The sequence below is a fragment of the Lemur catta genome, chromosome 10, assembly GCF_020740605.2.
Source record: "Lemur catta isolate mLemCat1 chromosome 10, mLemCat1.pri, whole genome shotgun sequence".
Taxonomy (NCBI): Eukaryota; Metazoa; Chordata; class Mammalia; order Primates; family Lemuridae; genus Lemur; species Lemur catta.
The window spans coordinates 8,066,525-8,079,261 of record NC_059137.1 but is presented as its reverse complement, the minus strand read 5'-3'; the positions used below and the strand labels follow the sequence as shown (position 1 = coordinate 8,079,261).

General features: G+C 43.3%; 1 protein-coding gene across 2 annotated transcripts in view; it reads left to right on the top strand.

Annotated features, from left to right (window-relative positions):
- Positions 1-12,737, top strand: part of GARNL3 (GTPase activating Rap/RanGAP domain like 3) — a 150,687-nt gene that overhangs the window by 114,940 nt on the left and 23,010 nt on the right. For both annotated transcript variants that reach the window (XM_045563395.1, XM_045563394.1), the window contains exons 19-23: positions 3,133-3,244; positions 7,773-7,871; positions 8,244-8,360; positions 8,907-9,082; positions 10,767-10,925. In XM_045563395.1, the coding sequence (XP_045419351.1) occupies positions 3,133-3,244; positions 7,773-7,871; positions 8,244-8,360; positions 8,907-9,082; positions 10,767-10,925 (663 nt within the window). The remainder of the gene's footprint in view (positions 1-3,132; positions 3,245-7,772; positions 7,872-8,243; positions 8,361-8,906; positions 9,083-10,766; positions 10,926-12,737) is intronic.

Genomic DNA, 12,737 nt, shown 5'->3' with positions numbered 1-12,737 from the left:
GGCAGAAGGAAGAAGAGCTTGTCTACTGCAGAGTCCTCAGGGGAGGCCCCAGATAAGGTTGAGTAGCCTTCGTATTTCCACAGTATGCACATGCCTTTGCCTGCTTAACTGGAGCGGAGCTGCTGGACCAGGCCCGGTCAGGCAGGCTTGGTCCCTCAGGGCCTCTCAAGCTTCAAGCGCATACATATCACTTAGACATCTTGACCAGTAGAAATGCAAAAATGCATTTCTGATCCAGTAGGACTGGGGTGGGGTCAGGAGTCTAGTTGCACGCTTGTATGTGGTTCTTGTGCTGCTGACCATGGGCATACTTTAAACAGCAAGGCTCTAGAGCAGTGTTTCTCAAGCTTTGGCATGTATTGGAGTCACCCCACAGAGTTTCTGATTCAGTAGGTCTGGGGGGTGGGGCCCGAAAGTTTGCATTTCTAACAGTTTCCCACCCGATGCTGAGACTATGGGTTGGAGGACCACAGTTGAGAAACCACTGCTTAATGTACAATTCACTCAGCCAGCCAAAAAATGTGGCCTATCTATCTATAATACTTCTTGTTTCTACTTTCCATGGAAAAGAAACTAGGTGATAATCAAGACTAGAACAGAAAAAAATAAACAAGTTGCAGTATGAACTTGTTTTATGCGTGATTTTGTATTGTAAAACAATACCCCATGTACTTAATTACATCTATGTTCAGAATATGTTAAAGTTAGTTAAACGGAACAGATTCACAAATAGCATATCACCAGAGAAGCGTTCACTATAGAAGCAAAAGAATTACGAATACATGTACTTTAGTGGTAAAGACATAGATGATGTGAGTCTCCATGCTTTAACGTCTGGTTTCAGGAAAATGATGGGCTCAAAATATAATTAACCCTAAAAGCCACAACCAATTGAAGACTGTTGGCAAAGCATCCTTTCCAGAGGTTGTAGAAATTCCCACTGTCTGCTTGTTCCTGTGCACAGTAGGAATTTGCAATGTTTCCAAGCACTTTAGAAATACCAGATTCCAGTAAGATTTAACAAGGTTCTTAATAAGAAGTTTTTAGGTGTACATTAAAAACAACAGTCTGTGGAACCATAACCTGTTCACTGGGAAACAACGAAAAGCAAGCTTCCCTGTTGGGTCAGTCCGTAAGCCACCAGTGGGTCACAGGCCACACGTGGAGAAACACTGCTCTAGAAGACACCAAGGGCTGTTGTGCAGTTGGCCCTGCAGATGCCCAAGTCCCACATGATGTTCCCAAGAGTGTTCTGTTTCCAAAGAATTGGGCTTTGTCACCCCTGTTGCCATCATAATTTATTCAGAAGAGCTGTGTTGATGCTGTTAGAGGGAGCCCAGAAGAGTCTGTGCTTAGGCAGGAAGGCCTGGAAACCACATTCTTGCCATGCGGGATCTGCACTAAGCCTCTCACATGGCAAAGGGGGGTCTAGGGCAATGGCAAACGCCACTGGTCCTCAGACCAGAGCCTCTGTGGGGCCAGATCTGAGTTCGTTGCTGACACTTCTTGACCCAATGTTCAGTAGTTCCTCAGACCACACATACTTACCAGCACCTTTGAGAACTCATGAGAGCAATGGACGCCCCCCCACACACCAGCCCATTAAAATATTCAAATAGCACATACACAACAGCATTTTGAATACAATTTCTGGGGTTTCACAGACCTCCTTAAGCCTCCATGGATCCTCTATTGCCTTTGGCTCTTCTGGGAGAAGAAGTCCTTTCTGCACTGGTTTCCTAACTTGTGTCCTCTGGTCAGAGAACATATTGTTAAGAGTTGGTTGTTCTGTCTTGGTCCTACCTAATGCTGATGTCTATGTCTGTCTCCTTGCTGATGTTTATATTAGCTTTGCTTTTAATATCCTCTTGGCATAACTCACAAACTCAGAATTGCCAGAAATCTACTTGGGGAAATGCCATTTCAATTAATGGCCTGCACTTGTGTAGCCCTTTTTTGGTTTATAAAATGTTTTCACCTTCTTTAGGTGATCTTTTCAGAACAGTACAAGTACAATCTAACAGTTAGAATATTCTTTTTGAGGCTTGTAGGTTTCCTCAAGGGAGAGCATACTTTTCTAAGATGGCAATAATGCACACAGTATTTACCCTCAGCCCTAATGACACCTCAAAGGTGGTCCACAGAGCCGTTCACTTCTACTGTATGAGCATGTCTTCATGGGTACCTACGAACACACACACACATGCACACACACACTCCTCTGCAAACCCGGGTGGGACACATTAGGCCCTTATGTCTGATTGAGAGTAAAAGTGAAGGTGTAAGATGTCAGTGTGTCCCCAGGAATCTCTACAAATTTCCTTTGTCCTTTAAGGCTAAGCCAGGTACTTTGAAAGGAAGTTAATGATCTGTGGAAAATGTCCACAATTCTGGTGTGACTAAGATCCCAGCAAACAATGCCTGCTGACTCTGCAAAGCCACACACAGCTGTGAGGCCGCTGTGAGGGAGAGCTCATTCATTCTTTATCCCTGAAATGGAAAGGAAACCAAGACTCAAGGGAGAGTTCACATGGTGTCAATATGTCACGTGGGAGAACCTGAGCAGTTTTGTTGGCATCTCTTGCCATTCTAGAAACAGATGTTATATTTTCTTTAAGATTTTGTAGCTGTGTGTGGGTCGATAAACATTTTCATGTTAAGGCAATATCAACCTCTTAATGCATTATGTATGGTTTAATAATTTGCTGAATCAGCAACACAGGAATCTGACTTTTTAATAGAATTATGTGGGACTTCCTTTCACGATGAACTAATAATGCAAATTCTCTAAAAAATAGGCACCATTTGGCTCAACTCCCAGGTGTTAAAGAAAAATGTTTGCTTAAAAAACATTACCAATACTTCAATTACCCCTGAGGAACATTATAATAGAGACAGGTTGTGGTGCCAGAAACATGTGAATTCACTCTTTTTCTATTGCAAATGTATTTAAAGGAGACTTTTCTTCTTAAAAAAGGTAACTGAATCCAGACCCCAGGGTTTGGAGTCACTCTGCTCCCACGGGGTATCTGTGTTTCTGCTTCAGGTGTGGTACTGTACATTTCCATTTGATGGGCCGCAGTGTATTTTTTACTGGTGCACTTATTTTCCGATGCTTGTATTGCCTCGCAGCCTTGGGAGCCCCAGTGTTTCTGCAGTAATTTCCCTCACGAAGCTGTGTGTGCAGATCCCTGGGGCCAGGCCTTGCTGGTTTCCACTGATGCTGGCGTCTTGCTAGTGGATGGTTAGTGAGTAGCTGCTCCTACAAATGTCTCTTTTATGTAACCTGTAGTACTTCTAAGATGAGTAATTGCCAATCGACTCCCTTTGGGACCATACATGTGTGGTCTGCAGAGAGGTTAGCAAAGTTTCATTTCCTTACAAAATTAAACCCTTGTTTTCAGGGCAAGCAGAAGAAATATATTCTGAACCAAGCATGCTAGAGGGCGGGCCATAGGTTCATCTGTTCCTGAAATCTCTGATTAGTCTGGGGCTATCAAAAGACCTGCAAAAACAATCTTTTATCTCCTTCTCCAACAATACTTACCGTGGTTCTAGCATTTTACTTTAAATCAACAAGGATACATTATTTAGAGCTACTATCTCAGGAACATGCTCTCTCTTGGAGTCTTAAAAGAAAAAAATAAAAAGTTTTCTGATTCAAAAAGTACTTGGTATCCAAAACAAACAATAAGAATCTTAGATAACCCATTTTTGATGGATATAGAAACAAAAAGATTTTGACAGGGAGACAGATTTCAGCTCAATATAAAATCACACTTTCTGACAGCCAAGTAGCTGGGGCTGCCTGGGGAGGTAGTCAGTTCTCTGTCAGCACAGATCAGCCACCACTGGCCGTGCCCTTGGTGAGGATGCTGTAGAGGAAGTGCAACTCCCCATCTGGAGTTGCACTTAAGGACTGTGTGGTCCCTTCCAGCAGGAGGCCCCTTGTATTGTTCTGTACTCCTAATGAGTGACAAAGGAGCAAAACACTGGTAGCAGGTCATCTCCTGGGGCTTCAGAGGGAGCCATAGGCACAGAGACAGTGTCTTCAAAGGGCACATCCTCGGACTGCACAGAAGCAGCTGCCCACTCTCTGGTTACCATAGTGACATTTTATGAGCATCCTAAAGCCACCACTTTGAGAATGACAATAATGGCCCAAAACTTCAGCATCTTCCCACCTTTCAGCACAACCTTTCCTCCCTCCCTCAGACCCTTCCTCAGAGCATTTACTAAGTGCCTGCTGTGTACCAGGGCCTGTGCTAGGGGCCTTCTATAATGTGACTAGAAAAGTGAACCATGCTTTATAATGGATCTGTTTCTGACCTTATCTGTTATTTTCTCTATATGTTTTAATTGTGTGCCCATGATGTCATTGTACCTATAACTACCTTAATAAAAGGCAGATAATTTAAAATTCATAAATTCAGAATTTAAATTAAATACTTAATTGTCAAAACTACAAAACAACTAGAAACTCTGTAATCTTGAAGAAAACTCAACCCCTCTGAGCCTTGGCTTTCTCTAAAGTGAAGGTAATTTTTTAAGAGACCAAAAAATAGTTTATGACAATGAAAAATGGTGAAATACAGTGGGGATGATGACCATAACTACAAGGAGGGGATTATAGCGATTAAATATAGTTACCTGTTACATGTTTACGTAGCATCTGGCTCACAGTGATAACTTACTAAACAGCAGCTATTATCTTTACTGTGTCCCTCTGAACTTGCTGAAAAGTAACAAAATCCTTAGATTTTACCAGAAGTGCAACCAAAGAAATGAATTTATTTAAAAAAAAAATAATAAAGCAGACCTTAGAGGCTGTTGGTTTTATAGATGAAGAAACTGAGGCCTAAAGAAATAATGAGACTTGCCCAAGATCACACAGCTGGCTAGCTGCACATCTGGAACTAGAACCCAGATGTGATTCTAGTCCAGTGCTCTTTCCAGTAAACCAAGTACAGTATATTAAAATTAAGTTAAATTCTACCAATGTTTTTGTCTTTACCTTAACACAGACTTCCAAAAATACAGTCGTGGGAAAATAATTATGAAAAATATTGTGATTAAGAGAATATTAAATCCTTCCCATTTGCCTTTTTAGGAAAAAGAAAGCATACTTCATAGTAACTATTTGTAAGCTTGCCCAAAAGCAAAAAAATTCCATTTGAGTTGCTTCTATTTTTTAATGTAAAATCTAAGCCAAGCTTACCAAGTCCCTTTCTAAAATTTTTATCTTTATGGGTCCAAAATTTAATGCAGGTGTGAGATATAAGGATTATTGTGATTTGCCAAGAAATTCTCTTCCAAATTTGAAGGAAGTCATCTTCCATGGGTGGCAGCTGTGTACACCCACCACCAGCTTAGATTTATTACTCAGATTATTTTTTTGTGTCCTGATTACAGTGATGCTCCCTGTTTGTTTTTGCTAAAAAGGAGAATAACTCTTAAGGCTTTTTTTGTATTCCTTGTTGTGCTTTTAAGCCATAAGTCTCTTTTTATTTCTTTGTTTACCTTTTTCTTTTCTACATTTAATCCTATTATGAATTGTTTCCATGAGTGAATCTGTCCATTTTGTTAGGCTGAATTCCACTCCAGCCCATTAGCCTTTGCTTAATTTTATTAGACTTACCCCTTGAGAGTCTACTCCTTTCAAAGTCATTATTAAAAATCAAGACCTTTTGTATTCTAAGTTAGTAAAACCTTCTTTGAAAGAAGACTAATAGTGATTACCTATGCTATCACCATGTGTTTGGGTTTTGCAGTAATAGAAAAGCCAGTTCTAAAAGATTGTTTCTTCATAAATAGATTACAAGAAGGAAAAATTTGTTATCAAACTATCATTAAAGCCACATGTCACTCTCATGTCCTTGCCACCTCTTTCTTCTTGTGCTGCATATAAACCTGAAAAGGATTTGATGGAGAATAAATGCTAATTTACTCTGTACATGGCTTGGCTACACAGTATACCTGTGTTTTGAAGGTAAAATGAAGGGCCTCTGTCATTTATTAATGCCTTACAGTGCTACTGCTTCCGTGGTCGCATCACCCATCCACAGGGATGCAATGCTGCTTTTAGGCTATACCACTGATGAAGAGCACGGCTTTGTCCTTTGCACAGACTTGGGCTCCACATGCTTGAGGTGTGGCCTCAGGCAAGTTACTAACACACCTGTGCCTCAGGTTCCTGATTTGTTAAATGGGAATATTACAAGTTCCTACCTAATAGGGTCATTGGGACATTTAAATTAAGTAACACGTGAAATGCTAAGCATTATGGTCTGGCATGTAGTGAGCCCTTAGTGTGTGTCATCTGTCATTGCAGCTACTGCTGTTATCCTACAAAAGGAAGTAATAGTAGTTATTTAGCCAAATATGATAACGGGTATTAGAGTGCTCATCCCGTGTTTTGAAAATTAAGTCTGCCCCAGCAGAGGTACAGAGACACTGAGAATGAATTCCTCTTTGTGAAGCTCTGGGGTAGAGGAAGAAGGAAAGTGGTTGGTGAGCTGTCATAAAATTTACATTTGCCCACATAATTAAGAGGAACAAGAGACAAATCCACATCTAATATGAGCTTAGCAATCTCTGTGCTCTGACAAATGAAGGCCCTATAAGGCCTACAGGAGCAGGAGATCCCTCCCCGCTGGAGAGCGGTGGTTAATCCTGATGGTAAAAAGCTCTGCTCTGTCCTGGGCACCATCCAAGGAGGATGAACTCCCAACTACAGTTAGATTTCTGGAAGATCTTTGCTGGAGGCAAGATCCTTGGGGCCCCTTGCACCTAAATTATAAATACACAAACCCAACCCCACAGCAGAGCACTAGAAGACTAAATGCGGATAAAGAGTGAGCTAGCTGCTTCTCCTGCCTCAGATATCTACACCATCCCAGATATCTCTGCCTTGCCCTGATTCTACATCAAGCTCAGAACAGACTCTTCTGCTTATGGAACAGCCTTAATAATCCTTTTAGGCCCTTATGTCTTAGGGTCCCCCAGGAGCAAAGTAATTGTTAGCAATTTGAGATCTCAGTAAGTAACCTCAAAAACAAATCATCTGTGTACCTGCAATATCTTTGATCATCCATTTACCTAAAATCTTCCTGAGCATTTCCACTTAAATTAGTTTTTTCCTGCTATTTAGGCAATTTAATTGATACTTCTTTTTAGTTATTTTTGTCTAAGAAGGAAATTTCATATTCCTATATGGTGAAATATTGAAAACTTTTGGTCAAAATGTAATGATACAGACACAAGACATGTTAGGATAGGGTGTGTCTGTATTTATTTTAAATACAAAAGAAAATTTTAATTTTGCTTTCTTGAGAAGCATGCAATATGACCTAATATATGAGGCAGTTTCAAATATTGCATAAAAATAAGAAAAGAGAGAAATGACCCTTCTTATTCTTTTGTTTTTTTAACTTGGTGTTCAGTCCTTTGCCACAACCCCAGTAAAAATTGATATTGATTGATGTTGCTTTTTCTTTGATGAACACTGAGGAGAATACAGTTTTCATGCCTCTGCTGCTGTGCCCCCATATAGAGCTCGGAATGCCTTTGGGAAGGAAATAGCAGTACTTCTCCCCGAGCTAGGGGGAGAGTGGTGTTTGGACTTACTGTGTAGGCCTTATGAAAGCTCTGGAAGCTGACTTCCTTCCTTGCCTAAGAGAACTGGGGTCCAAAACTACCCACAGGCATGTTTCACAGGTTCTAGAAAGCGTGGGCTGGGTTGCAACCATAGGTAACCAGGTTTCCTTTTCCAGATGACCTTCCGTCAGTGCCCGTGTTTGACAGAACACTGCCAGTGAAGCAGATGCATGTGCTGGAGACTCTGGACCTTCTGGTTCTCAGAGCAGACAAAGGTGGTACCCCTGCCTGGTGGCATGCTCTAGAAGAAGGAAAGGCACCTTCTGTGGCCCACACTGTGGGTCACCGTGTCTGACTCAATAGGCCATGCCAGCTGTTTCTTTTTCTTTTCCTGATGCCCAATGCTTGGGGGTCCCTTGGTGGCCCCTTTTTTCTCTGGGGAGGGGACCAGTGGCAACAGGGTGGGGGAGCAGCAGTATACAGATGTATCCGTAATTGCATTGTTAGGTAAAAGTGGTAAAGTGGTGTAGGTGTCTCCCAAATTCCGGAACACAGCCAACCCTAGTTTCCTACACAGTCTGCCCTTGGAACTCCTCCAGTCATTTTACTTTCCCATTTAATCCCCTTCTCCTTGTTTATGTCACCAGGAAAAGATGCCCGCCTCTTTGTCTTCAGGTTGAGTGCTCTGCAAAAGGGTCTGGAAGGGAAACAGGCTGGGAAGGGCAGATCTGACTGCAGAGAAAACAAGCTGGAGAAAACAAAAGGTGACTTGAGTCTTCGTATGTTGCTGGATTCCATTCAATTAATTTTTTTTCTCAGACTGCCCAGATTTTACTGAAAATAAAAATGAGTAGGAATTTGATCTTATTGGTTTGTTTTTTGCTTGGAAACATCACAAAGATAGCATCATAGTTTCTGTAAGGAGCTTGAAAGATAGATAAACATGTTGAGGACTAGAAGAAATTCTAGACCTTCTATAACAGGTTTTGGAGGTGAGCAAATCTGTGAGTAAAGAAATGTTTAGACTTTGGTTCCTGGAGCTCTGATCACCCTTTACTTTAATTCACATCATGTAGTAGATATGAAGCTAAGTCCACAACCTCTAGAATATAGGGAAGATGACTTTCATCATTTTCCTGTGACTCAATGTAATTTTTATGTCAAGTCTCCATTTTGCCTAGTGGCAGAAACATTCTTAGTCATTCACTACATTATGCTTAATTTCCCCCTGGAAACTTGCCCAAGTGTCAAGGAGAGGGGCTTCCCAACTCGCTTGTCACATGTGGAGCATCATTGCTTTCTCATCCCAGGCTGCCACCTGTATGCGATTAACACTCACCACAACAGAGAGCTGAGGGTTGTGGTCGCAATTCGGAATAAACTGCTTCTGATCACAAGGAAACACAACAAGCCGAGTGGAGGAACCAGCATCTCGTTGTTGTCTCCCGTGTCGGAGTCACCTGTTGAAGAATTCCAGTACATCAGGGTAGGTTTTCTCTTCAAATCACTTATCTCCCAGCCAAGGTGTCATGAGGCAGACTCTCTCCTTCCACCCAGAGTTTGTCATCCACTGAGCTTGTCCCACCATTCAGTAACCAGCTAGGGACACCCTCCCTTCCAGGACCCTGGTTTCCCCCAGGAAACTAAGGCAAAAGCTCATTCATTCCAATGAACACCTGTAGTTGCTGTTCTAGGTATGGACACAGCAATGAACAAAACAAATTCTTCCCGTGGAGATTGCTTTGTGGTTGAAGGATAACAGAAATAAGCAGATAAATCTATGATGGTTGGCAGAAAGTACTGAGAATAAAAATAAAGTAGGGCCAGGGAACAGAGGGTAATGTAACAGGGAGTTGGGAGGTATGTTGTAGAAGGGATGTTCTGGGAGGCTCTCTCTGAACGGTTACCTTTGAGCAGAGACCCAGAAAGTATGGGAGGGAGTAATGAGGGTGTATGGGCAAAGGACATTCCAGACAGGAGTTGCCAGGCAAGGTCCTTGAGGCCCCAAGAAGGTGCTGTCAGGAAGGTTAGAGAAAAGTGAGACCAGATTCTCTTGAGCTCAGAGGCCATTGCAAGGACCCTGGCTTTGACTCTGAGTGAGATGGGAAAACACTGGAAAATTTGAAGCAGAAAAGTACCATGTTTTGAAAAGACTGCTCTGGCTACCAGGCAGAAGGAGAGTGCAGGGGCCAAGGGTGGAGATAGGAGGCTGCTGAGAGGCCAGTGCAGGGTCCTGGCAAGAGGTGATGGTGGCTTCGGTGGCTGGTGAGGTGGGAGGAAGTAGTGGGGCAGCACTGCCCTGCTTGCCTCGGTCAGCAGGGGTTGCAGGTAGATTGGGGGGGGGGGGGTCTTGTCAGCAAGGCCTCCTCCTAACAGACTTGTGTGTTAAGGTGCGGGATATGTCAAACATCAGCCACTAAGATGGAATTTTTCTGTTGGTGAGCTGAGAAACTACTTTTGCCTACAGTCAAAGCCTCCTGGATTATGCATATCCATTTCTGCTAATATTCAACTTAAGGGGACAGAGCAGCATGCCAGTTAAGTTAACGCAAGTAAAAAATCGTGCTCTAATTAGATGGTAGCCTTCTTCATATAGGGATTAGCAATTTTAATGAATACATTTACATGCAGCATATCCAGTTATGTAGTATGAGCTCTGAAATCAGATTTTCTGAGTGCAAATCTTGGCTCTACCGTGTATAAACTTTGTGACTGTAGGCAAGTCACTTGACCTGGAGCCTCAATTTCCTTGGATAGGACAACAGCCATACCTACTTCATGAAGTTGTTATGAGGATTCAATGAGAACTGTGCCTGGTATGTGTTAAGTGCTCAACAAGGTTAGTTAGCAATTGTTACTACTATTACTAAGTCCCAGGACAGGACCTGACAATGTGAAGGCTACAGTGGACCATACCATTGAATCAGTTTTGTAAGATTTTTCCTGGTCTCTACCCTTTCCAGTGAACAAAGGCCTAAGTCTTGAGGACAGGTTATGGGAGAGAGGAGTCTGATGTACCCCTGGCACCTCTTCTCGTGCCCTTTCCCTCTCTGCAGTATGGGGCTCTGCAGGAACCTGTGGGGAGGGGGCCTTTTCTGAAGCGGGGTGGGTTGACATGAGGCTGGCTGCTCTGTGCTAACCAGTCTCCTGCATCATCATCAACTGCACAGGAGATCTGTCTGTCCGACTCTCCTGTGGTGATGACCTTAGTGGATGGGCCAACCGAAGAGAGTGACAACCTCATCTGTGTGGCTTATCGACACCAATTCGACATGGTGAACGAGAGCACGGGAGAGGCCTTCAGGCTGCACCACGTGGAGGCCAACAGGGTAAGCTGATGGTTGTGGGGACAAGTGGGAATCAGAGATTAATCATTGTGTCTTCTAACTTTGGAATGCCATGGTTCAGGTTTCTTTAAAATCATGTACTATTCATCATATCATTATTATGTGATACACTATTCAGGCTGAACCATGTGAAGTTGCCATTTTTGTATATCACAGTGGTTCTAATGTCATTTGACCATCCCATTGCCCTATTCAACTTTCAGATGTCACCCTGCCACTCCATCCTTTTAAATTAAAAGAGACATGAAGAGTCAAAAAGCTGATTATAAATAACCAAATAGATGAGAGCATTTGTTAGATGACTTGTCCTGGGAGCATGTTTGGAGAGAAAGCTTCTTCTCTGAGGCCCTGCAGACTCTCAGCGTGGGGACTAGGTGGCTGGGTGGCCCCAGCACCCCTCTCTATCCCCTTGGAGGCCCACTAGAAAGGAGGAAGCAGCGGAACCCCATTAGGGGAGAGTGGGAGAGCAGATCAGCACTGAGGGTCTACACCCCTGGCCTGAGCTGCACAGAAAACAAGCTTGTCCTGGTTTGGGACAAAATCCAGCACCACCCAAAAATGCACTGAAACCCTAAAGATGACTGTTCAGAGTCTGAACTTCAGCACCCACTAGATGGTGGTGACTATTCACCACCATGAGGCCTGATGACCTGTCACTGGAGCCTGTTCAACGCTGACACTGACATTAACAGGTCACGGAGCTCTTCAGTCCCTTTATCTCTGTAAAGCAGGGCAGGGCCTTGGTCTCAATGAACTGCTCAAAGTTTGCATAGCACAGTGCCAGCAGCCTTCTGGCTCTGGTACTAAGGACACTGCAAAATGAGAACATCACACCCCGGTAGAATGTACTTCCTAATGAGGACTTCCAAACCCATGGGCTTCCCAGAGTCCTGTTCAGCTAAATCAAAGAGACTACGGCGTTCTTTAAATTCATTCATTAAAATTGCTAACTACTATGTTAGAAAGACTGAATACCTAATTAGAGCAAGATTTTAAGAAACAGAAAAATCTAGATGTAACTAGGAGGCCTTCTTGTCTTCTGCTGTTATTGATCACAGAGTAGTCTGTCATTTCTCTTATCTATATTGGTGGTCCGCAAACTTATCTACAATTGGAGTCATTTGAGGAGTTTTAAAGGGCCTGTGTCCTGCCCCCCAGAGATTTCACGGGTCTGGGATGCGGTGTGCATGGGAATGCTTAAATGACCCCAGGTGATTCCAATGTTCAGCCAAACTGGTGTACTGCCTAGCTGCCCAGCCCTGGCTGGAATCACCTGGAGAGCTTTAAAAAGAGCAGTGTTCTGACCCCCAAGCCAGATCAATTAAATCAGAATTCGGGGGATGTGGTACTTGAGAACCAACATTGTTTAAGTCTCCCCCCAGCTGTTCCCAGCGTAGACCACGCAGGCATCTATCCTGAAACTGTTCCTACTTTAAAGCTGGAGGAATAACCCCCAAACCCCCCACACCCCCTGCCAGCTGCAGGTCAGCTGCCTGGGCTTCTCTCCTGGATCTGGAACCTCTTCCAGCCTGCTGGCTTCTGAGGGTGGGGCCCAGTTTGTCCTTCGACAGTTCTCACTCCCTGCTTCTCAGCGCTCTCTGTGTGCGCAGCCAGAGACAAACAGTCACGGCCCAGCAGGTCTTTGTCCCCTCGGTCCTTTCCCTGGCAACCAGTTCCTAGACTAACCTGTTTTTTCTAGTGGAAAATTGCTCACCTTTTTTCAGAGAAACTTTCTGACATGATCTGGTTTAAAGCAAATCATGCTTAAGTGACTGAAAATTATACAGTAATTCA